This window comes from Phaethon aethereus, assembly GCF_964289735.1.
Source record: "Phaethon aethereus genome assembly, chromosome: 6".
NCBI lineage: Eukaryota > Metazoa > Chordata > Aves > Phaethontiformes > Phaethontidae > Phaethon > Phaethon aethereus.
In genome coordinates, this window is record NC_138580.1 from 3,114,291 (window position 1) to 3,139,807 (window position 25,517).

A 25,517-nucleotide genomic window follows, 5' to 3' on the forward strand; every position below is an offset into this window, starting at 1 on the left:
AGGGCTGCCCAGCCCTACTGTAACTATTCTTGGAACAATTTCTCAAATGGACTTTTTACCTACTTACCCGCATTTTGCTTATTCCAAGCACTAGACAATAAGCGCTAATGCAAGAGGCCAAACACGTGGACATACAACCTCAGCTATCCACTTATCCCATTTATTTCCTTCATGCCTGAGTTAAGGCTTATTAGCTAAGCAATGTGAGAGAATAGCGGAGCGCGATGCCGGTACATCATCCTACCATAGCAAACACAGCACTCCAGGCAAACGTTGCTCTGGTGCAATCAACCCAGCTCTTCTACTGAGCTCTCAACAACTACAGTGTCAAAGAGTTCCAAAAAACAATCCCATCGTAATCGTGCTGCACGCAGCTGAAAGAGGCACTGGCTGCAACTGTTATTTACCCATCAAATTGAAAAGCTACAAATGTGAAGCAGCAATTCACAAACATGCTACACAGGTCAGATTCTTTCCTCAGGATTTTTGTTCTGGGAAGCTAAAAGACTGGAACACCCATCACTGATATCTGAAGAAAATCACAGAATCACAGAATCACTAGGTTGGAAAGGACCTTCAAGATCAAGTCCAACCATTAATCCAGCGCCACCATGTCCCCTAAACCATGTCCTGAAACGCCACATCCACACGTTTTTTGAACACCTCCAGAGATGGCGACTCCACCACCTCCCTGGGCAGCCTGTTCCAATGCCTGACCACCCTCTCAGTGAAGAAATTTGTCCTAATATCCAATCTAAACCTCCCCTGGAGCAACTTGAGGCCATTTCCTCTTGTCCTATCACTGGTTACTTGGGAGAAGAGACCAACCCCCACCTCACCACAACCCCCTTTCAGGTAGCTGTAGAGAGCGATGAGGGCTCCCCTCAGCCTCCTCTTCTCCAGACTGAACACCCCCAGTTCCCTCAGCCGCTCCTCATCAGACTTGTGCTCCAGACCCCTCCCCAGCTCCGTTGCCCTTCTCTGGACACGCTCCAGCACCTCAACGTCCTTCTTGTAGTGAGGGGCCCAACACTGAACACAGTATTCAAGCTGCGGACTCACCAGTGCCGAGTACAGGGGCACGATCCCTGCCCTGCTCCTGCTGGCCACACTATTGCTGATACATGAAATGTATTTCTGATACAATAAATGAATGTGAAGCATCACAAAGCATCTGTCACCAACCACACAAAACGAGTTGCGCTCCATTATCCACTCAGCACTTACGGGTTTTTGGGGAGGTTTTTTTGGGCTTCATCTCCACATTGATCCTGGACAAAGACAACCCTCAGCTCATGCTCCTTTCCGCAAAGGAGAGTATGATGAGTGGGCACAGACTCTTCTGCTTATCCTCAGTTTGAGACTTTATACCACTTTTGCTCTACTACCGCTTCTCCTGTGCCTTAAATCCTCTCAATCCGGCTTAGCCCTCTTTTCTCCCCACCTACACCACCAGCCGCACTCCCTGCTCCTTAAGCTACTCATCCTCCTCCCCCTTTTTTTGTTCAGAAGTTCAAGAAGTTCTTGTTCAGAGTTCCTGGGTCTCTGATGTTGGAGAAATGTTGGGCACCTCCCCTGTCACCCCACTCACCTTCTTCAGCTTCCTGACCCTTCCGTCTCACCAGCTCTCCTTGGAGTACTCCTCACCGCCATCTCCACCCAGCTCCAGACTCCTGAGGGCAGGCTGTGAGCTTCACCACCTCTCCTACCGGCTTGTCCCTCACCCCTTCCACATCCCGGCTGGGCAGCTCACAGAGTCACTCTGAGTATGTCCCGCAGGAGCTCACCCTCATCTTATAGGGGTTGGAGGAGACCACACCACCTTAGACCAGGGAGAACATGGCCAGCCTGAAGGAAAGCTGTGGCAATTCAGCTGCCAAGATACTGTTACGAGAGAAGATTTTTCTCTGGAGCAAATTGTAAGGTTTTGGGTTTGGGGTTTTTTGGTTGGTTGGTTGGGTTTTGCTTTGGGGGTGTTATTGTTGTAAACTCTTAATTTTTGACAGACTTTCCTCAAAGTTAACAAAAGCCATATCTATCCTACAAAGGCAACATGCTGGCAGATCCAAAGGTTTTGCTCCAAAACAGAGGAGGGTGAGCAAGCATGAACATCACCTTATTTTTAGCATGTTCACAAGCAGTACTTTTTCCCCTCTTGTCACCTTCAGAAACAACACAACTGCTTTTTTTTTTTTTTTAATGTAACTCAGCTTGAATTAAATATCAAAATCAGGAAGATTTCAGCCTTATTAGAGCTTATTCAAGAAAGTAATAAGGAGCTAGAAATAAAGCATTATTTTCTGAGTTGATGCTAACAGTTTTATCTGTGTGCATCCTCCTTTTTCAAACTTCCTCATTATATGCAGTGTATTATCTTTCATATATAAATCACATCTTCCTTCCTATGCCATTACTTCCTACAGTCCCCCTGACAATCTGTTCCATTAACTTATGCCATTGCTGCATAATGGCTAGGATAAGTGCTCCGATCCACCCACACAATTCCTGTTGAAGTTGTACTGACAGCAAGATAGATTCTGCTCTGGCCCTTCGATAGCACAAAGAATGCTATTCATATGTATTGCCAATTATTATTTCACCAGCTTTACGTTTAGAGTTTTCTACTCAGTTTACAGGCTCGGCATTTAAAAAAACCTGAGGATTTCACAAGAACAAAAAGGGTATTAACTAAAAATGCATGCGCTACCAAAACCATCATTTTACAAGTAATATCACAGAGCAGTACTATCACTAGAAGATAATACAGTCTCAATTAAAGATAACCAAATACATTTCCTCTTTAAAAAAGAAATCTCAACTCTCCTAAATCCACATAGGCAGGAACTGAGAAGTGCTCAGTGCTTAAAGCTGCATGCTAGGAATAATTTAATGCAATTTCATGATTAATTCCCTGTGATCTTCAGACAGACGTTCAGGGTCAACTCCACCAGCATACCTGCAGGTTATGATGCTAAGCAAGATGACATCTGACTTTCCAGCCTCTGAGCTCAAAGGCAGAATCCACAGTCCAAGGTCTGTCCCCAAAGTGCCTTATAAAAACCACAGGCAAGGTGAGATGGCTTAGAACAGAATTTCCAACAGCCAGCATGTAGCTCAGATATATAACTGCTAAAGTAGAAAGGCAGAAGACAGCATACAAAATGCTGAGTTTCTTTGCTTTCTGGCGCTGTGAGGAGACATTTGAGTCAGATGAGGAATTGTAGCCTGAAACCATTCCCCAGAATTAGAGATACTGTCCAGATTTATCCCAGGACAGATGCAACTTTCTTCTGCTTGAGCAGAAAAGAGGTGTGAGCAAGTTATATGATGACTGGTGGTTGTGAATATGCCTAGTGAAGTCCTGACCCCAAACGTACAGGACCTGCTGATGGCAGAGGTGAAGCTCATTCGTACTTGCCTGCAAAATACCATGCCAGCACATGCTCAAGGGTGGGATCATTTTGAGTAAGACACAAGAAGAGGTCAAGCATTCATTTTTAAAAGACAGAAAACCATCCATCAGTCCATCCAAGGCTCATCTCCACACGTCCCAAAGAGCGCAGAAGCACAGGGGTAGGTGGGGGACCCAAACGGCAGACTACAGGAAGAAACACCCTGACAGGTCTCCTGCGAAGGCTGGCCCTCGAGAGCATCTGCCCCATGGTCCAGGCGTGAAAGCCGACAAGACGGCTCTCAGGATCACCTTGCAGATGGCTTCGGGGTACAGCACATGTAATGGGATGCAGGGGAAGAACATTTCAGGATTGCACAAGAGTTAGGGGACAATTAGGGGAGGACAAAGGCAAGTAAAAGGAGGGATGTGGGTGATTTGGGAAGGAACAAACCTGGGATGAAAGGACAAAAACATCAGCCACGTAAGCAGGTTGCTGGTCACTATGCTTGTCCGGCCATGCCCCATACCCGATCAGTACAGTCCTATCTTCTCACTAAATTCCCTCCTATCTCTTCTCTGGGTGAGGGAGTTCATTCTGTGTGCATGCACGTGTACGGGGGCCTAAGTACCAGCAACTGCCCCAGGACCACAGGTCAGAAGGTCCGTGTGTCCATGCTGCCAGCTGCATCTCTCTGCCAGGCTGCTGGATTTGGCTCTGCCTAACAGCCGATAGTTAGGGCACTCAGCTGAAATGGGCACATAGACTGTGTACACAGGGTCCCTCTCCTCCTTCTTTGTCCTCTGTCCCCTCAGAAGGGAGGAATGTTCTTTCCTCCAAAGCCTGGTCAAATGAAGGCATCCCCCTTGCCCCTGTAAAAGGGGTGCATCAGTCATGCAATCATCAGCCGAGAGCTTGGGAGAACTTTTGGTCCCTGCGGAAAACTAAACAATGCCAAAACACATAGCTCAGTTCATCAGATGAATCGTCTGGCAAACCATGACTCTGATGAAATTCTGCCGTTATTATTCTGCCTCTCTATTCAATTCAAAGACTTTTATTGATGCAGTTGGAATGAATGATCTATGAGTGGGTTTAACATACCATACGAGATGCCACTGGCAGTACATACGATGGATGAGTATGCAGGTAATAGAATCTGGTGATATGCAGGAGCTTAATTAATGGGAAATTATTTCCCAGCTAGTTTTCACTACCACAAGTGCTCTTGTAGGAGAGGTTTTATAAATAAAAGATAATTGCAGGCCTGGAAGATGGCATTTTTCAAAGAACGGAAAGCAAACTATTACCAGCGGCAATTCAATTTTTCAGTCGAGGCACATCCCTTGCACAGCACTGAGTTTCTCCCTTAGAAGGTGGCATAAAACATATTTCTTCCCTCTAGCCTGTAGGAGTAGGAACTAAAGTCTTTACTCCCTTTGAAAATGTAGAGGCCACGTTTACTGAACGCTGCATCAAACTTGCTCCGTTCACAAGTGGGATAAATAGCAGGCCCTGCAGATTTCCCTTGGTATTAGACAGAACTTACTAGATAGAATGACTTCTTTTCCCCACAAGTTATAGAAATTCTGCAACTACAAGGTTATTTCTATTTTGCTGGCAAAGCACGAGAAATAAACAGGATCCATCCCATTCTCCTGAAGCCATCTATCTCTACTGCGGATAGAAAACATGAGGATTAAAGACAGAGGGAGAAAATGAATGCATGTTAGCAAAACAGCTAAACGTAATTCTGATGTTTTCCCTTTATTCAGTCGTATTGACTAAGGAAATGCTACTGCCACCCCATCCATTTTCTATGTTAGCTTGCCCTTTAAAAACATTGGGGCATTAACAATTCACCTAGTGGATGAGACTTCAGAACACTTGGGATAAAAAAAATTAAGGAAATTTATTCAAAATAACCTGAATACAACACACAGTCAAACCAAGTTCTTCAAAAGAAACTCTTAAATCGTGGTAATACTCCTAAAACTCAGTTGGAAAATAAATTAAAACAAGCAGTCATGTATGAACAGGTACTGCAGAGCAATTTGAGTCGAACACAACATTACTTTTGCATAGCGGGCTTAATTATTGATCTACCTTATGAATATTTCTGTGGAGCTGACAGAATGTGGCCTGTGGCCAGGGATCCACTTTTAGCTTTCACTCACGGCAGAAAGAACCTTTAACTCCTTGCAACAAACCCTGTTTTCAGAAAGTATTGCTTTATTTTGGTATAGATCTGCAATTTAGGAAACCAAACCTTAGAAATTATTTTAAAGATTTTCTTCCACCTAGATGCATGACCTGGAAAATATATCCTTTAAGAAACTTTACATGAATTTTAAGTATAAAGATCTCCCAATACCAAGCCAACTATCAAACAATACTCTTTAGCAACATTTTTTTTATACTGCTGACACAGCAACACTCAGAGTCACAGCTCTCCACTACTTTTTACTTGTATTGGCGCAAACTAGTCGCCACCGTCCAGAGGATGAGATGGACCCAGCATCGCCAGCCACGACGGACCCCGCAAAAGCTCCAAGAGCACCCACCAGCACCACGCAAAACGGGACCTCTTCTTACTCGAGGGCAACCAACTCGCTCCTCCTCCTCCTCTTCCAGGACTGCCCAACGTTGCGTGGCTCAGAGCGGGACAGGGAGGCGGACAGGCTGCAGGACACAGCTTCCTCCAGCTCCTCGCCATCCTCATCGCTTCGCAGGCAGCCTCGGCGGGGGCACCGCCCGCTCGGCGACGGACTGCCCGGCAGCACCAAGCGCCGCGCCGGATGCTGCGTTACTGGCAGTGCGACGTCTGCGCACCCTTTGGTACTCCTCCCACAGCACAGCCTAACGCCATCAGGACTAGCAACACCCTTCCAGCTCGCCAGCGCTCCGCACGCCACGCGGCAGCTTGTGGATTTGGGCCTCGGTTACTTAACTGCTTATGCAACGGCACAAAACTGGGTATTGGAGAACGGCGTTATCCTCCTGCTGTTCAATTTAATCTCTGAAAAGATGAAGCTCTGTTAATGAACGTGGGAAAAAGGATTTCATTTGGTGCTGTGTACAGCACCCGCCTAAGATGCGCATCACTCCCCCTTTCTTGGGTCTTCCAGCCCGCATTAAGAAATTAAGCTTTTTCACACTTCTTTCGCAAAATTGTTTCTTCCATCTTCTCTCACAAAACTAAGCCTTAAGTAGATATGCAATTCTTAAGTTCCGCAGATCCCTCCGCTTTATCATAGGTATAAAACCATCAGAGCGAGGAATTAGACAGAGGCTACTCTAACTGTGCACAGGGAGACAGGAGAACATCGTCCCCAGCACCAGTCCTCTGGCTTTCAGGTAGCTCGCACCACTGTTCGATGTGTAACAGATAACTACTGGTTTAAATTTAATGTGCTCTATCTAATTTTATAGACCTTTTCAGGCCTATTCGAAGCTACCTTCCTAACCTACTCATTTTACTTCAGCAAAGCACAGACAAGCTTAATTAAACTCACTTTAAAATGCTGTCACTTGCATTTCAGATACAGATCCTCTCGACATCTGAGGTTCTTAAGTAAACGAAATTCTTGCAAGGATATTTAGTACTTAATATTCCAGGCCACAGTTTGCACACATGGTCCCTATCTAACCTGCTTTTGATAGCTTCCACCTTCAACGGACACCTTCCAAAATCTTCTAGGAAAAAAGCACTAACGAGCTCTGAAGGTAAGCTGGACTCACGATTATCCAAAATTTCTCCAGTTTTACCAGGCTCCAGCATTTCAGCTAACCTACCCTACTCCCTTGTATCATCAGGATAAGAGAATCTCATCATTTCTTTTGTACATAAAACCATGCAAACTAACATGAAAAAGAAAAAAAAAAAACAGAAAAATATTCCTTGTGGAAGAAAAAAGAAAAAGGTACCGTAATTATAGAAGGCTGAGACTCCTCTAACTCCTAGGTCTTGTGATTTTAGCAGCAGTTGATAATGAAAAGAGAACAAAGTATTAATTGTCTATTTGGTAAAAATGCAATACTGCAAAATTGGTTTTAAACTAATGGGGTTTTTGTTATTTGAAGAACACTATGATTTTCTTTAAACAAAAATGAAAGTTTCATAGCCAGAAAATAATGCAGTAAAACCCATCCTCAAGCAGCTCCCTACAGCAACAATGGAAGGGGAGTCGGATAAGGCCACCTCACGGGTGGGAGGCTGAGGGAGTAAGTTACATGTGGAGCAGCACCAGCAAAAAGCAGAAAAGCTGGACGGATATTTCAAAACATGAAACGAAGCAACCGTGGTGAAGTAAAAGTCCCAGGTAAGATGCTGACCTTCAACTCTACCTACAGAAGAAAAGCGCATCATAAACCAGCCCCAGTTCAAGACATCACTACATCTTAATTCTGCCATGGCAGCGTTGTGTTAATCTCCACTTTGTTAAGCATATCACTTACAGATTTATGGGGCAACTGAGTGGCTCTGGAGATTAGTAACAGGATACTGAGCACTGTCAGTTGTAGACTCAAATCCACCTCGGGTCAGGAGAGGTCAAAATGAAATGAGAGGGCATCACTGGTCCGTCGAGCAGCTTTCTTTTCAGCGTGCTCCACAAAACCAAGGATTGAGGGGGAACAGAGAACAATCTACAGCACTGCTCCTGGAGCGTCCCATCAGGCTGGATATACATTGGCAAAAAGAAACAAGTGAGATGCCTGCACCCCACCACCTGCATTATATGGTATTTGTTCTGCAGAGAAAGCATTTCACAAGCATAAACTGTCACACTTGCAGCTGGGCTATATACTCATTCAGTCTCCCGGGGATTAATCCAGAGCCACTAATTTATCATTCAACTGAATCCTTAAGGATGTCAAAACTGTCCAGGCAATCCCAACAGCAACAAGCCCAGACCCCAACAGCGAGCGTACACAGTGAGGCCGGCCACATCTCTGCTCCCCAAACAGACTCCCTTCACATTGACTTTAGACTAGATATTAGGAAAAATTTCTTTACGGAGACAGTGGTCAAGCATTGGCACAGGCTGCCCAGGGAGGTGGTGGAGTCACCGTCACTGGAGGTGTTCAAAAAAACATGTAGATGTGGCACTTGGGGACATGGTTTAGTGGGTTGGTGGTTGGACTTGATGATCTTCAAGGTCTTTTCCAACCTTAACGATTCTGTGACTTGTGCGCAGCCAAAATGCCGTCTGCATGGCGGCACACCATGGTGAGAGCACGCTTCCCTGCTGGGGGCACGCTCCCCCAAACGGGGTTGAAGTGTTCTCATCCCATAATCACCGAGAGCAGTTAGGACCAACAGCAACACCGCTATGGGTGGATTATTTTCCTCTGCCCTCAAGAACTGAAAGATCCCAAGTGTTCAAAAGCCCAGACTAGCAGCATCCAAGACATGCGAGAGAAGAAGATACCAGCGTCCATAATCTAATGGAGTAACTGTAGTGCCAGAGATCTGGAGATAACCCTCACCCTTGACACTTTGCTGGTTGAGTGTGTTCCTGATTCACCGGGAGACCAGTCACAACAACCCAGGCTTGCCTCCTCGTTTACAAACCGACACACCAAATGCCAGCAGCACTGGGACCTTGAATGTTTACTGACCTCACGTTGTAGCAGGAATTTAAAAGCCTACGATATAACAGAAGCATTATCACTAGTCTGCCCCAGCCTCATGCAATGTAATTAAAAATGTATTCACTGAAAACACATCAGAGAATTAAGGCAGGAGAACGACAGCACCCCTACTTCCACGCTTCCCTCCACCTGGGAAACTCAACAGAAGGACCGGAAGGGCAGCACAGGGCAGTGCTGTATCTGGTTTTATCTCTAGAGATACCTGATGCACAGCTGCCCCGGCATTACCTTCTGTTTTGCAGCATGACGGCTTGCAGCCTAGGCTGGTGTTGTGTATTGGAAATACTCGGCTCTGCATCTCAGCGCCTACAGTCACAGCTACAATGCGAGCATGGAAGAGCCTTCACAGCAGCTGAGATGTCGAGGCAGGCAGAGCAATTACCCCGTCACCGAGCAATGCAGACAAGTTGCTCCTGGCAACAAACGTCTTCAAGCATGGGCCGAGAGCAGCGTTCACAGAACAGAGACCCCATGCACAAGGGCGGCCATTTTGATGAGCTTCTGCACGTCCGCCATTTCTCTCTGGTACCGCGGACTCTGCAGCACTTGGGGCAGACCCAGTGCTGCGAGGTCCCTGCCTCACACGGGAAAGGCACGTCTAAAACCTCATTTAATAAGAACACGGAGCAATTAGATCTTCCAGGAAGGAATGTACAGGAACTGCAGCGTTTCATACAGCCTTTGATTCCCACTACAAAACCGCTGACCTCCTTTCACTCTGGTAACACTTCCATTGATTTCTTTCACCTTTTCTTCTGATCCTTATCTCAGTTTGCCTAGTTTCCTCTCCATCCGCACCCTCTGCGTAAAGAGGGACCTGCTCCCTTCCCATCCATAACCTTACAACCAACAAGCTTCTGCTTCTTGGCTTGTTGCACTGCTTTCCTAATCCATCTCATCTCATCATCTGGAGGGGAAATTAAAAAAAGCGAACTCCCAAGTTTCGCACGGTGTGTCCAAATCTCACAATTTTAGGACCAATCATCCAGTCCTCCTCAAGCTAGAGCACTTGGGGACAGGTAATCAGACAAAAATCATAGTTTATAATAACAACATAGTTTATAATTCAAAAAAATAAGGATTCTGTCTCTGATGTAGTGGGGGACTAGGAAAGCTTAAATAAGAAACTGTTAAACACAGACCCCCATGCTATTTGTAAAATCCATACATTCATGGGAGCAGGGTCATGATACTGCAGTGCTTGGTTTGGTAATACTCAGCAACTCTATTCCAGTATAGGCATTCTTATTTGTACCTCTAGTTCATGAAAATCACATTAGGTAATTAGACAAATAGAGACAGAAGAAAAAAATCATCCTCACAAAAACACTGCGACCCCTTACAAACTAGAACTGCTGCCTCCCCCATTTTTGCACCAGTTACCAGGAAGAAAGCAGAGTATTCAAGAATCTGGTTTTTGCATTTCTAATAATTTATCAGTGATGGATTAACTTAAGTCAATGATCAAGAAATTCAGAGTTGTTTAAATCTCATTCAGAATTCAAGGGGAACTGATCCCAAATGGCTTTGAATTTGGTACTGAGAATGCCTATGCCAACTTGTCCCACACTGAGAAATCTGTGACGACAAGTTGTGCTTTCCTGGACAGCTGGCAAAGAGGTTCCGACTGGGTTACTACACAGAATACAGCCCAAAAGGTCACACAAATAGTTTGAATAAAGGTGGTATTATTAGAGTTGGTTAAAACACACACACAGGCACACGCAACAAAATATCCTCCTGTGAAGGTCCCCAGAGCAAAGAGCTGGAGAATCTCTTTAGGAGAGAGACTGCTTGGACCTTCTTTGGCAATTTTTGCGTTTTTAAGTGCAGAAATAGCTCTTGTGGCTCATAACCCCTTCCTGTGCCTCCCCTGCAGCTAGAAATGCATTACAGCTTACACATACAGCACATCTCTGCTTACAGCACAGCAATGAGATCAGCAGACCAGCCCTGCTTTCTGCTAAATTATCCAGAAACAGGCAATGCTGGCTGGAATTATCTGGCAGCAATTCCATTATCAGATTTAGTAATGCTGATACATTCCTTCTGCATTTCCCAAATCATCAAGGCAGGGTACAGCCTGGCCTGCTGCACTCCATTCCTTCATAGTGTTCAGGAGGCACAAAAAGCCATCGTGTTAAATGCTTACACACATGAGTGAAAGCCCTTGTGCTATTTCTTGACCCACTGGGGCAAGGAAGATGAAGGTAGGACCATGACCTGGAAGATGACAGCCATATAAACACAGTACCTGTCCCCTATGTAAAGCATGTTTCATCTTCCTCTTCCTCTCTAGCACAAACAAACAAAACCTGCAAGACACAGGACTGTCAACTAGCAGAAAACAAGGAGGATAAGGAGGGTGCAGACAGTCATTAAGATCTTTTATTACCATTAGCATAAGCAGTTGCTCTTCCTGTTAAGTCACAAGCCATTCTGCTGATGGGCTTCAACCTCTGGCCACCCTCATTACTGGGCACTACTTCCAAAGAAAAGCCCCCAAAACCCCCAACCCCTTAGTCCTGAAGCCACAGAGGTCTCTTGACTTCGCCACCCTTGATGTTTATCCTACTTACAGTTCCTAGATGCCAAAGTCTCTGAAACCCACGCCACTCCAAATGGCAGTTTTTAATAATAATAAAAAGCGAGCAGTTCTTGTCACACAAACTAGCTCAGCCTTGGAGACGAGTGGTAAGTGAACACTCGTCTCCTCTCCACCTGGCCCTCACCCACTTCAAGAGGAGAGTTACCTTTTCCCACACACACCAAGTGTGCAGCGGCAGCAAAAAGGAGCTGCCTGCTTTCCCTTCACAGCAGCTTACCTGGAGACGCTGGACGCTGCCTACTGTGCGCACCCAGGGCAACGAGGCATCTCCATTAGCAATGCTCCTCTCAGAGCGATGATCGTGGCAAAGCCCAGCGTGGGATCCGAGCTGTACCAGCAGGACGGTGCTGCTGTCGCTGCCCCGACGCGGGTCGCGGCCGGAGCTCCTGCTGCTCCTTTGCCCCCGCACATCTGCGACGGCCTTCACACAGCACAGCCGCTGCGTGCGGAAGCAATGCGTTTCTAGAGTTACCGACGGCTCTTCAGAACAGCGGGACAGATAGGCAGCAACGTACTCCAAGTCCTAAAGACAGAAGGTACTGCTCCCCAGGACAGAATGATTGCTCTGAATTCCCACCTCCACCAGCAAGACTACCGCTGCTTCAGGTTTCAGGCTTCTTGCGTTTCAAAGAGTCCCAAATTGACTTTCCCAAAATGAAACCAAAGCGTGTACCTGCAGCTACCATAGTACCAAAAAATCAGAAAACCCTGAAATTGAAACCACCAAACCTAGCAACAGAGAAGAGAAAAGGAAGGATTATTGTATAAACAGGGGACCAAGGAGCTGATGAGCATAAGGTGACTTATAAGTCAAATCCAAGTTCGTTCAGTTCCAGTACACCAAGTCTGAATCCAAAACAGGCCACACACAAGCTCCACTAAGGTTAACGGCTTAAGAGGTGCATCAAGCCAGAGGGAAAACAGAAGTCCCATATAAAGTGATATACTATTGACCAATCCAGACAAAAGTGAATACTTAAAAAAAAAAAAAAAAAAGGTAAAAAACGAGGGCAATAGTTCAGTCTGCTTCTAGAAAACTAGCAGATCCATAAGCCTTCCCACTAGCTCTGCGCATAGCCAGCCTGCAAAAAGCACCGGGAGCTGGTTCCCCCTGCGGCAGGTCCCGGCTTTCTGCCGGGAGGACGGGCAGCCGGATGGCCGCTGAAGGCTGAGCTCACCGCTCCGACTCGGGCGGCCACTTCTGCACTTACAGATAGTCATAGCCATCTCAAATAAGCAGCCCTTCAAACGTCTTGATCAGAGGATGGAGATAGCAACGACTCATCTCAGCATTTTTTTCCCCAAAGGGATGCAGTTCTGCGGGTGAGCCGGGCACGGACAACCAGGGGTTTCCATTTCTCATTCTTTTTCCCAGCTCTGGCACCGGCTCACAAAACACACCCAGTATGAAACCACCTTAGGTGCTTCCATTTTCCTTCAGCTCTTAACAGCAGAGTCCTACCTTCCTCCCGCGCAGAAAGAGGGAAGGCAACTCTTGCACGCCGCTTTGCAGCTCAGTGATCAAGTATGGTACGATTAAAATAAATTGTTTATGCTGGCAACAGTTTTCTTTGAAGTTTATGGCTAAGGTTATTCTATAATACTCAGAAAACGTGGGCTGCACATAAAGCAAGCAATGGACAGAATAAACCCTCTATTACCAATATAAGCAAATATTTTTCTCAAGTATAAAGAAACAGAATCACAGAATCACTAGGTTGGAAAGGACCTTCAAGATCATCAAGTCCAACCATTAATCCAGCGCCACCATGTCCCCTAAACCATGTCCTGAAGCGCCACATCCACAAACATGTGCTTCTGTATAGCAAGATTAACTTTGCTTTAAGATTTGTTTGCGTCATTGAACTATTTTGCTTTGAAGTTAAATTGTAAAAGATACCATAAAGTGAAAAACAATCAAGCCAACGTGTTTATCAAATGACAGCAGAGTTTTCCACTGGGTATTTACAGTTGACCCAGAAAGTGGTAAGAAAATAAAAGGCATAGAAATAGGTTCTAAGGGGAGAAAAGCCAAACAAAATGCAATATAAAACGGGAGAGAAAAAAAAACTAGTATAAAAGGGGAGAGGAAAAAATAAAAGGTAATATAAAAGGGGAGAGAAGCAGAGGATGGATATGACATGGGAGTAGCAGTTCCAGGCCAACAGGTCAATCTTCAGTAGTGGCATTTTGTACGATTTATATGGTGACAAAAATCAGCATTGGGCTGTTACAGAGGAACGGACTGCTGCAGCCAGAGAAGGCTGAGCTGCGTGGGTGCAGACAACGGGGTTTGCAGTGTAACCGAAACAGCTACTGAGAGCATCGGCAGTAGAACCTGGGAGCTGCGTGGCTTCCCGGGGTCACAGAAGTCACGGCATTTTAAAAGGGCACGCACCACCGATCAAGCCATCAGCAAATCCTGTCAGGCACGCGGCGAACAAGGCAAGGCGTATGCATTTGCTGTGCCTGCTCCAGCTGAATTAGCCACAAGCATCTTTTGTTGGAACATCACCGCGTGACGTGAGCTAGTCCAATATACATAGAGATACATGCATAGATCTATACATCCTCGAACTGCATTCTGTGCTTCCCTCACAAGGCTCTAGTGCCTGCAAGTACAGCTGCTCGGTTATTTGCATTACAGAGCAATGTATTTTAAAAAAAAAAGCCAGAAGACTTTCCTTAGTAGATTTTTGGAACAGATTATTACTAAGTGAACGATATAAAATCTCAAAGCTCCGTGAGAAGTTGCAGCATTATCCACATCTCACTGTTGGCCCAAATACATGGATTCAAGCAATTCAGGAGAACTGTACAGTCAAGAAAAGAGATTACAAGTGCAGAAAAATCAGACTTCTGTTAACAGCATTGCTAAAAATGTTCTCTAACCCAGTTACCCCAATTCAGATAATGGTCTCCTGCACATCCTTCGCTAAGAGGAAGAATAATTGAGCAGTCAGAATGATACTTGTGTATCAGAGACTCAACTTCCCTGCAGATTCCCAATGTGACTTTAAAAGTCAGCTTTTACCCCCGCAAAATAAGAGGTCTTCTTTACCTCACAGGCTGCCACAAGGACAATTAAATAGAAAAGACTGTGTCATAGTGACAATATCTAAACAAATTCAAGAATATTTTGTTCAGGAGTATAACAAAAGTTAATGCAAGCCTTTGGCCATTTGACACATAAGAAAACGTGTTTTTCAGTACCGCATCCTCCTCACACAACCAAAACGTTTAACAACAGTTTCAAAACAACCACAGTTTTTCAAGAACCCTACCATTCCCTGACCCAGAAGAATGTCTCTTACACCAACCAACAACATCTCCTATCCATCATTATAACCAGGTAGCAAAGCAAGATTTAACAGAGCGCGAAGCATTGAAAAAATGAATCACTTTTTGCAAAGACATCTAAGAGGACTACTATTAAATATGTAAGTCCTTATCTCTGAATACTGATATTTCACAGGGAAAAAAATCCAACATTCTTGGTTTCAGCTGGACTCTGTCTCATAATTGGAAAATATGCATTTTCTGAAGCTGTCATGGGACCAATTATCAATATTATAATGGGAACCCAATAGCAATCACGTGCATTTCCAGGACATCCCATAGAAAGTCAAAATCCAAAGAGGCCATAAATCTATTGAAACGGCTTGGTTCTTTCCAGCAGATAAATAAAAAGAGAAATACCACACCTGCGACTCCACACCTTTAAGATTCTCAATGATCCCATTTTGGATATTTAGAGGTAAAGGTTTTTTTGCTGTTGTGCTGGGTTTGGTTTTGTTTTTTTTTTTTAAGTATGAGATATTTTCACACTCCAAAATTCAATAAAATTGAATAAAAGGCATTTTCCCAGTTCATAAAGCCATCACACAGACAAGCACCGTTATCCAATGTGCACCTTCCAGTGGAGCTAGAAAAAGCAAGCGCTGGCAGCACCACAGTCAAGTCAGAAGTGCCAAGCAGCCACTGAGCTGCTCTAAATCACTTTTCTGCTCCTACACCCACAGCTGAAGCACAGATTACCCCGTAGCACACAGCCAGGCCGCTGGCTCAAATGACTTGGACCCGGTGTCCCTTCTTGCGGGTTTTCTGCGCGGTGCCAAAGCGGAGCTCTGCTGCCTCACCCTGCAGCATCCCGGCTCTCAACAACAGAACTTAGATCAGACCCCGAACCAAGATGCATTCCCACACAGATGCAGGTTTTTTAAGTCATCTGAGTAACTTGGTAAATATCTTTTCGGAATGGATCTTGCCTTGGAGTGGCCTCTGAGTTTTAAAAGGCTGCAGCAACACAAAAAGCAAACAAAAGAAGGGAAGTAAAGGGTCTGAAAGTATTTGGTAGGCAATCGTGATTGGTCTTATCTGGTTACGTCAAGAAACAACACGTCAAGCTCAAAGGTATCCAACAGACACAAAACATCCTGTGCACAGGACTGCTGCCTATGTTAGGAAAAAAAGAAAAAAATAAAAAAAGGAAAACCAGTCCACAAATAAATTCCCCCCTGCGTAGAAGAGATCTTTTGATTCAAACATTCAGGCCAAATTCCAAATGCACGTTTGTATTCAACTGCACCACGCAGAATTTCACAAGAAATGCAGCCAGACCGCCCCTTCCATGGAAGCTAGTAGGTGGAAACTGGGTGATGCGTGTTTCTTTCCCAAGCAGAGAACAGATCACCCCATTCACCTCTTTCTTCTGTGCCACTGCCCCCTCTTCAGCACACATCCATGACTCCCCTTTTCCCTACAGGTTCAGTATTACTGGCGAACAACACAGCTCAATTTATGCACACCAAAGTCTTCCAACAAAAGAAGAGACAAATACTGACGACACAAGATACTTAATTTTCATTTAACATTGTCCTCAGCAGAAGGAAAAGCCCACCTTTAAGAAAATGGTTGTGAGATCTGCAGGTGTTGCAGCTCTGCAACTTTCTCTGATATGCTGGACACAGAGTTAGAAATATATGTTAGTGCCTGGAGACAGAGTAAGCATTTCAGAACCAGTAAATCTGGAAGAAAATAAATCCTAAAGTGAGTCCTTTTAATGGTAACAGGAAGGACAAAAAGGTAATACCAAGGGTATTGGCAGTCCAGTTAAAAACTGTCAAGAAAAACTACATTAAATAAGCTCTCCTCCCATCCTCCCAAATACCTTTTTTTTTTTTTTCCACAAAAGCAGCCCTCCCCTGCCCCGATCCTCAAAAACTACTACAGAGAAAAGCGTATTAATATTAAAGACCTGTAAGTGGCATCTCATCCTTCATTTTCTCTTTTGTAATGGCTTTTATTCTTCTGGCACAGTTTGAAACACTGAAACAATATGTGGAGATGTAAGTACACATCACTCCCTAACAGCTTCCTCGCTGCACGTTAAGCCTTCATTTAGGGCAGGGAGCTTTAGGAGAAATCATCTCCAACCATGCAGAGAAAAAAAAAAAAGCACTCCCAGGCTTCCCCAAATACCGATAAATCTGACTGTACCAGACCAAACAGCCGTTTGCAAAAATGAATCCCAGCTCCAGTGACTAACTACCGCATCTCAGGGGAAACGAAGACTGCAACAAGCTGGAACGAGGTACGCGAGCACAGGTGCCCAATGGTCTAAACCTTCTGGTCCAAACCAAAGGCATCCTCCAAGGAGCTACCAGAAGGAAAAAGACAACATTGAGAGTGGCGTGAGACTACATTCTCCAGTTGTTTGACTGTCTTGCTGAAATGTACCATCTATTATTTTTAGTTTCAAAGCTTTAAGTAGGAATACATGTTTTTGACAGGATAGGTATGCAGGACGAAGATATTTTTAGAGAAAGACATCCAAATAGGATTAGAAAACAATTTAAAAAGCCTTCAATGCCCCAAGGAAACATAAAAGGGAATTTGCTTTGGTGAAAAAATAGTAAGTGTTGTATTTCAAGTAAATCATCTTTCTAGCACTGCCAACAACAAATAGAAGCTATTTTCACACCTTATTTCTCACTACATTTTTAGATAACAGAGAAGCTTCTTGGATGAAGTTGTAGTTTAGTTAGTTCAGATCAACTTCATTGATCCATGTTGAATCATCTTCCCCCAATTCAGCACTTACAGAGAAGCTCAAAAGAATATCCTTTCCCAAAGGGAAACAGCTCAGGATTCAGAAAAGAAACAAAATAGGAACACCCCTCAAACCACACCGTCCCCGCAGGAGTGACTATCTACGCTTAAATCTAGCAAGAACGTGCCAAGCAGCATTTAACAACCTGAGGATTTTGCTTCCAACCTTAACTGGAAGTATCTGTGTCTCAGGAGCATCTTAGAAAACCGGTTTGATGCCAGCAGAGTCCCGGGAGCCGAATTGGCAGCCACTCATCCCAATATTTGTGGTGCAGCCTGGGGGAACCCCCCAGAGCATCACCTACCATGGGATCGGGCAAACACAAGGGCGTTGCTCATACAGGCCACTGGTTACCCCCTGAACAAGGCCACGCTCTGCCCCATGTGATGTTTCAAAGCGATGTTTCACGGGCCAAGTCCCCATGCAAACCCGCAGCGGCTCCTCAGGAAAGCCATCTCCCCGTCCCGTAACGGCCCAGGCCAGGTTATGGGACTGGACAGATGCAAAAGCTGGTGGTGCAGAAGAAGAACATTTAGGGTTTGGAGAAGCTCAGAGACTTTTTTGCAAGCCCTTATCAAGACAGATTTTTTCCCACTGACTTACATGACAGAAAAGTAAATAATACTGTAGATTTACATTGACTCTTACACTGTAGATTACAGTGCTTTATGGAAGTATCTCTGTGTCAAGAAACAAATGTATTGTATTTCTTGATAATTAGATCCAGAACTGTTTGATTCTTTAGCCAACACACTGTCAAAACAGAACCAAAAAACTACGGTATTGGTGATCTCATCAGTCCCATGATTCTAACCTTCTACACAAACACCTGCAAATAAGCGTGAAGCACAGCAGTATGCCCAGGGAAAAAACTACTCTCTTTAAATATCAATCACGCGAGCAGCTCCCTGAACGGCTACCACACCAGTTCTTCAGTAAATGAAACAGTTTCTTCTGCAAGGCACAGAAAAGCCAGCCAGACCCGGTGCAATCAGCTCACATTTGTTCTTTCCCAAACGAACAGCAACGTGCTATGATCTGCGGGCTTCCCCTTCTTCATGAGACACCTACTGGCTTAAGCTATGGAGAGAAATCACACAAAAAAAGCGAATGCCAGATCTGTCAGTCTTGTGCTGCTGCTGCTGCTCTGGAAATAGTCTGACCTGAAAGCAACACAGCCCAAAGCCACAGGGGAGTGAGCACAGCACATCGTGGTACATCTCCTCCACAAAACAGGAAACTGCAGCAGGCAAGAGAGGTTCACAGCTTATGCCAGGGTACAGGAAAATCTTAGGGTGTGGGAGGATTAGCAGCATTTTTGAAAGACATAACTCCCACAAAGGTATTTGTCAGCTTTTGGTGTCTTCGGATACCATCGATTCCATATAAATGTCATGCTTAGCTGTGCCAGGTACTTGTGCCTGGAGAGAGTCCTGCGCAAAAGCTTTCACACAAATGTGCTCAGTCTTCACTGAACAGGAGAGTTGAGCAGAGCTGGAAAACACACCGAAGATGCTGGGAGACAGAGCAAGCACCAGCTTCCCAGATTACATGTTCTGCTAGGAAAACGGCGTGCTGCGTACCCACCGACATATTTCACAGCGAGGCAGAAGTCCCATCTCACTTCACGTCCTACATCAAACCGGTATGAGCTTTTTATAGAAGGTATTTATAGATAACGTCATGAACAAATCCTCCATAAGCAGAACTGCTGTGCCTTCTGAGGGAGAGATGGATGCCTGGCTTTTGTTGGAAGCACAATGTACCACACCCCATGAAAAAAAGACATGCAGCACAGGGTGGATTTTTACTATTACTATTTTTTAAACCAGTCATTCACCTACTATCCCAGGGTTTTTTTGTAAGTCTTTCTTAACCACAGAGGGACAACCGAGAACTGCCTACGGAGACCTCTGTACAGGAGGGACTTCAGAACGTGCCTTCTTTTCATTAGTACAAACACTGCAAACTTCACTGGCTCACACGAAATGAAAGGTAAAACATACCCGAATATTCTAGGGACGGAAATAAGTGAGAATCTCCCCACAAGACACCAAACAATACTGATAGCAGAAAATATTTTAAAAAAACCCAACAAACAACGCTTCTCCGATTCTACCCCACCCACTGCAAAGAAATCAGCCATCAATTTTTGCTTTCCTTTATTTCATGGAATACGCCACTGCCAAACAGCAGTGACCACTGCACAGCAGCAGAGTATCAGGTGATGATTTTTTTGTTTGTTTGTTTTTAAGGCCCAACAGTCAGTTATGTGGAATGTTTCACAGGTGAAATAACAAAATCCCCCCCCCTCCGATCCTGCAGGGACCCTGTGGCTCTCCGCTGGTTTTCCCACGGGCAGTTTGCCACGGGAGCTGGCCGAGAGCTACGCTGAAGCCCCCCAGCGCAGGCAGCGAGGGGCCGAGGAAGGCTCTGCGCTGCCCGCCTGACACCGCGCGCGCAGCGGAGAACTGCAGGGCTCAGCAGCTCCTGCTAAGCTGGGCTTTACACATGCCCTCACGCTGCAGCTCAAAAAGCAGCTGACAACCAGAATGAAGAGTCTTTTATCCCCTTTCTGGCAATATTAACATGAGGTTTCCCAGCTGGCTAGAAAGATTCGTTTTAGACATTCTCCTTTGTAAACAAGAGCTATTTGTCTGGAAAATCAGCCTTGCACTAAAAGGGAAGCAGTCACTCTAGACCTACCAGAAAAAGGAGGTGAAAATACTCCTTCACAACTCCATTCTTCTGTTGTTTACAACAGGGGAGGGGGAAAAGGGCACAAAGCACTCTCCCCCATAAACCTAAGCCAGAAACGTTTCCTCACGAGGAGCATCCCACCAGGAGCTGAGCCTCCCTGCATCCTTCCTTTGCTGATGCTGAGGAACAAAAGCACTCAGAGGGAACGGGGGGAAGCATGAAGAAACCACGCGCCAGGAGACTGCCTCAGTTGCTTACTACAGCAAACAGCTCCACGCTCTCCGACAAGACCGTAAGAAACAAGCCAGCTAGAAAAATACATTTTTAGGTATGTCAGCCAACACCATCAGTCAGAGAGTCACCTTGAGGTTGCAGAAACATAAAATGAAACTGCAGTCTGGTGAGGCTGTTGGGTAGCTAACCACAAAAGAAAGCAATGGCTTTACCACTGTCGCCTTTTCCTGCCATGGTTAAAGATGAGATACATCTAAAAGGCTTATATTTTAAACTTCAAAGTAGAATCAAAATACAGTGGGTTTCTTCTGTTTTAACCAAAGGAAAATGTAAGGTGAGACATTTTAATCTTCCATGTTGCATGTGCAAAGCGCATGAAGACGGATGGAAGAGGTCAGAATATAAGACACCGTGTCAAATCCCAACTCTGAGAGGTTTAACTGGTTTGAACGGAGTTAGGACATTGCCCTAGGACCTCCCTGACAAAGAGCTCTGAACCACGCAACCACAGGCATCATAGAGATACGGCTTCATTCACGGTGTGAAAGATGTCCTGGGGAAGCTCAAGCCTAAGCTGTTAAACTTCCTCCGTTGCTGTTTGTTTTCAAGAAATACCATCGAATCATGATCTTTAATTTTTGTTGGAAAATCTGCTCAGGGCCCTAGGGAATTGTAATAGGAGGTGACAGTGGGAAGTTCCAAAGGAAAGCATTTTCCCCACAACTGTTAGTTAGGAAAGAGAAGTAAATTTATTCAGACTTACTAGTCAAAAAAGTAGACAATTCCTATAAATCATTTATATTTTAATTTTTCTTATGTGATGACAGAATTCCTCTGGGAGGTTTTTGGTGGTTTTCTTTTTTAAAACGTTAAGAGAACCCCTTTCTTTCCAATATTTTATGGAACAAGAATAAAAGCTGCATTGCAGTGTTTTTCAAATGCTATAGTAAAACACTACCAAAAAAAGTGTTTGGTTCTGGTTTCTTTTTGCTTTATGTAATGCTTCTAAGAGCTTCTGGAGACTAAAATGCTGCTTTTTGAGAAAGAAGTCTACTCTGATAGTGCCTTCCACAAGAAGTAGGATTCCTTCCCCCTGCCAGGTGGGATTTGTTGGAGCTAAGCAGGACTCTAAACCAGTAAATAATAACACACAGTACTGCTTTCTACTAGCACACTGCAGTGGCACCCACCATGGGTCAAGTTACACCAAAGCTCAAGTTGCTCAGTACTGTGAATAAAGACAACAAAGAATATGTAAAGATTTTCACGTTCATTTACACTTAGAAAACTACAAATATCCCCAAGGAACCCCAGATGGATGGTTTCTCTTTGAAAAAAAGAGGCTGGATCCGAGGACGTATTTCACTAGTTAAGATGACTAAAATGTGCACCTAAAAAAAAAAAAAAAAAAAAAATCATCGTATTTTGCCCTGGGAAGGGAAAGGAAAGGCATTCTCTAAGCTTCTGACTAGATTTTCAGGATGGCAAATAACCCCTAAAAATGATCCTGCCACATTGAATATATAAATATTTCTATGTATGTGTATAAATACATACACTTTTCTTGGTTTTAACTATTTTTTTTCAACTTCCACAGTAGGAAAGCGACAGTTTCTGTTATTTTTCCTTTTTACTTTTACTAAAGGAATTATGTCCTGTCTGCAAGATAGAAATACCTGTTTCCAAGCATCACAGTTACTGCTTTCCCAGACAACAGATGCTTTAGAAACAAAGACACATTATATAGTTGCACATGCACCTAGGTGGGGAAAAAAGGATTCTAAATTGTCCTTCTCTTAAAAAGATAACATCGTTATGGGATTTACAATAGATATATTTTAAGCTACTTTTAATATGTCTGAGGGTTTATTTATTTAAGGGGGGGAGGGGAATTTGCTGATAGTTGTTTCTTAAGCATCCAAATGACTGTGCTACAGTCGCACTTCCATTCCAAGTATTTGTTGACCAAAGACAGCTCTCCGTTGCTGACCGAGGTTGAAAACCCACTTGGTTATTCTGTTGTTAACAGACTGTTGTGGGTGTTACCACTTTAACTTTCAAATAAAGAAAATTAATTTGGCGACAGAGCAAACATTTCATAAAAACAAATTAAGAAAAACAAGTTAGTCATTTGTGTTGAGAATTGACCCATTTTTCTCCTCGCTTTTCCACAGCAGTTCTGCAGCATCCGTGAAAGAAGTTTCTAACAAACTCAAGGTTTTAATAAGAGCCTTAACAAACCACACAAGTAACTGCTCGTTCTTTGTATTATCAACTAGTTTTAGGATCTCTTTACCACAGCGCAGCATGGATCACGTTATCGGTTTAACCGCGGTAGACCGACAAATAAAGGAAAGCACCAAAGCCAAAGGCTGGTTGGGCAATAAACCAAAACCAGCCCCTCGGTTCGAGCGCCCGGTGCTGCCGCTGCACACCCAGCAAGGCCCACACCGGCAGACCCCTGGGCGCAACCCCAACCCGGAGACCCGCCGCGGAACGCGCCGGCCCCGGGAGCCAACAGCAACGGCCCTTCCCCGCACAAGGCCGATGACCGCGCTGCGCCATGTTAAACCCTGGGCGAAGGAGCCGCATCCCGCACCACCCAGGCTTTCCTCCTTTTAAAGCCTTTGCCCCTGCGAACAGCTACCCCCGGCGAAACGGGGAGTAGCGACTTGATGAATAGAGTATTATTTTTTTCAAATGAGAAGAACTTCACCTCGCGTGGGCCACTATAACTAACGACGCTTGCGCGGTCCCCCAGTTCTTCTGCAGGGACCCGCCAGCACGGACTGGTGCCTCGGCGGGTCCTGCCAGCGCTGCCCAGCCGCCCACCGCCAGCAGCCACCAGTAGCCACCACCAGCACCACCAGCCGCCGAGCGGACGGTGGGCTTTGTCTCGCCTCGCAGGGCTCCGCGCCCACGCGGGACGCTGTGCGGGGCGCTCCCGCCGCCGGGGCGAAGCGGGCCTCGCCGCAGCCCCCGGCAGCTGCCGCAGGGGCGCGGCGGAGGCGCGGGCGGCCGCCCCCGCGGAGCGCCGGCGAGCATGCCCAGTCACCGGCATGACATCAGCGCCGGCACCGGCGGCCGCCCCCGCGCCCCCGGCCCTCCCCGGGCCCGGCCGGCGGCCCCCGCGGGGGCGCCCAGACCCCTCGGACGCGGCGGGAGGGGGACGGCCAGCCCCGCCGGCGGGGAGCGGGCCCCACGGGGAGCGCCGCCGCCCCTCCCTCGCTCCGCCGCAACGGGAACAATGGGCGCGGGGCCCGCCGGCGGCGGCCGGGGGGCTCCTACGGGCGGCGGGACCGTCGGGAGGGAGGGAGGCTGGCCGCGAGCGGGGGGATGATGCTCGCCCCGTCACGGCACCGCGCAGGCGAAGAGAGAGATGCGGCAGACTCACCCCGATGACCACCGTCTCCTCGCCCTTGAATTTGGGGATGAATTTGTCCCCCCGGAGGATCTCGGCCTCGTTGAGGGGCCGGAACCGGCACATCACTTTGATGCTGCACTCGGCGGGATCCGCCATGGCGGCGGGGCGGGCGGGCACCGGCCGCAGGGAGCGCGCGCTCCGCCGGGCAGGTGCCGCAGACGCCCTGCTGCCGCCGGCGGGGCGGGGCGGGGCCGCACCCCCGCCGGCCCGGCCCCGCCGGCCCCGCCCCCGCGCCGCGGCGCCTGCCGGGAGCCGTAGTCCGCGCGGCGGCCGCCAACGGCTCTAACGGTTCCCGTCAGCGGCGCGAAGGAGAGAGGACTGCCCCCGCCGCCGGCTCTCCCCGCCGCAGCTAGGTTAGCTCTTCAGCCTTGGTAATTTACAGCTGTTAACGGGAGTTACCCCGGCGGCGGCGGGGTATCGAAAAAAACCGCCCGAGAGGGAGCCGGAGTTTCATTTCCACCTGGCTTTAAGGGATTAGGCCTCCAGCTGCTGCTGCTCTCCAAGGGAAAAGACGACCGGATCTTAAGACAGAGCTGCACCCACGTTGAAGGCTATTTATTCCTGGGATGTCATGCCAGCGCTTCCCTTCATTACATTACCTTATTTTCTGTGAGAAAAAGCAGAAGCAATGGCATCTGCGGCTGATGCTTTGACCTTGCTAAATTTACAAGAAGTTTGCCACAATGCAGTCAGTGAATCAGCATCTGGGAAAAACAGTGTCTGGAGCCTGTTCCTGCGCTTCAGAGGTGCTGTCCTCCTCCTTCACCTTCCCCTTCCAGCAATGTTTCTTCCTTACCTGCTAAAAATACCTGTAACATGCCCTCCTGCCCCCAACCCTGCGGCAAGGCTAGTTCATGTCACCAGATTAAAGTTATTTGAAATAGTCTAATGTACCACGTCATGTCCTCCTCCATCTTTTTCTCCCTGCAAGAAGCTAGACCGCTTAAAGAAGAATGCAGCCACTGTGGATGTCTTCTGGAGGGTTGCAGACATTCCCTAGACTTCAGCGACTCCAAGCAATTTCTGAAATGGGTTTCCTCCAAAGAACAGAGTACCAGTTTCATTAAATCAGCCTCAGTCATACAATTAAGATGACAGTAGTCGGTTCTTCAGCGTTTCCACAGAGATTTCCCTTTCTTCTCGCTGCAGTGGTTGTCCTCATTACCTGATGCAGATGGGAGAAGAGCAGGCTAGTTACAAGGGCTCTCATGCCCTTCGTAAAAGCAATTACATCAGGGAGAGTTAGCAATGTGCAGCATGTGATAAGACATTATTATATGATGCAATTTATTCCCGTGGATTACCAATTATCTAGCCCTTTAAGTTCTCTTACGGTTTCAAGCTTTTACCCTGAATAGCTAAATTCGTTAGTCATGACAAGTAGGGGCTTAG

At 46.2% G+C, this 25,517-nt stretch overlaps 1 protein-coding gene across 1 annotated transcript in view; it reads right to left on the reverse strand.

The window, feature by feature from the left end:
• The window catches only part of KIF5C (kinesin family member 5C), a gene marked incomplete at both ends in the record, with an annotated part of 79,699 nt that extends 55,478 nt beyond the window's left edge, over positions 1 to 24,221 (reverse strand). The window contains one exon of the mRNA XM_082001765.1: positions 24,096 to 24,221. Within this exon, the coding sequence (XP_081857891.1) occupies positions 24,096 to 24,221 (126 nt within the window). The remainder of the gene's footprint in view (positions 1 to 24,095) is intronic.
• Between the last annotated feature and the right edge of the window lie 1,296 nt (positions 24,222 to 25,517).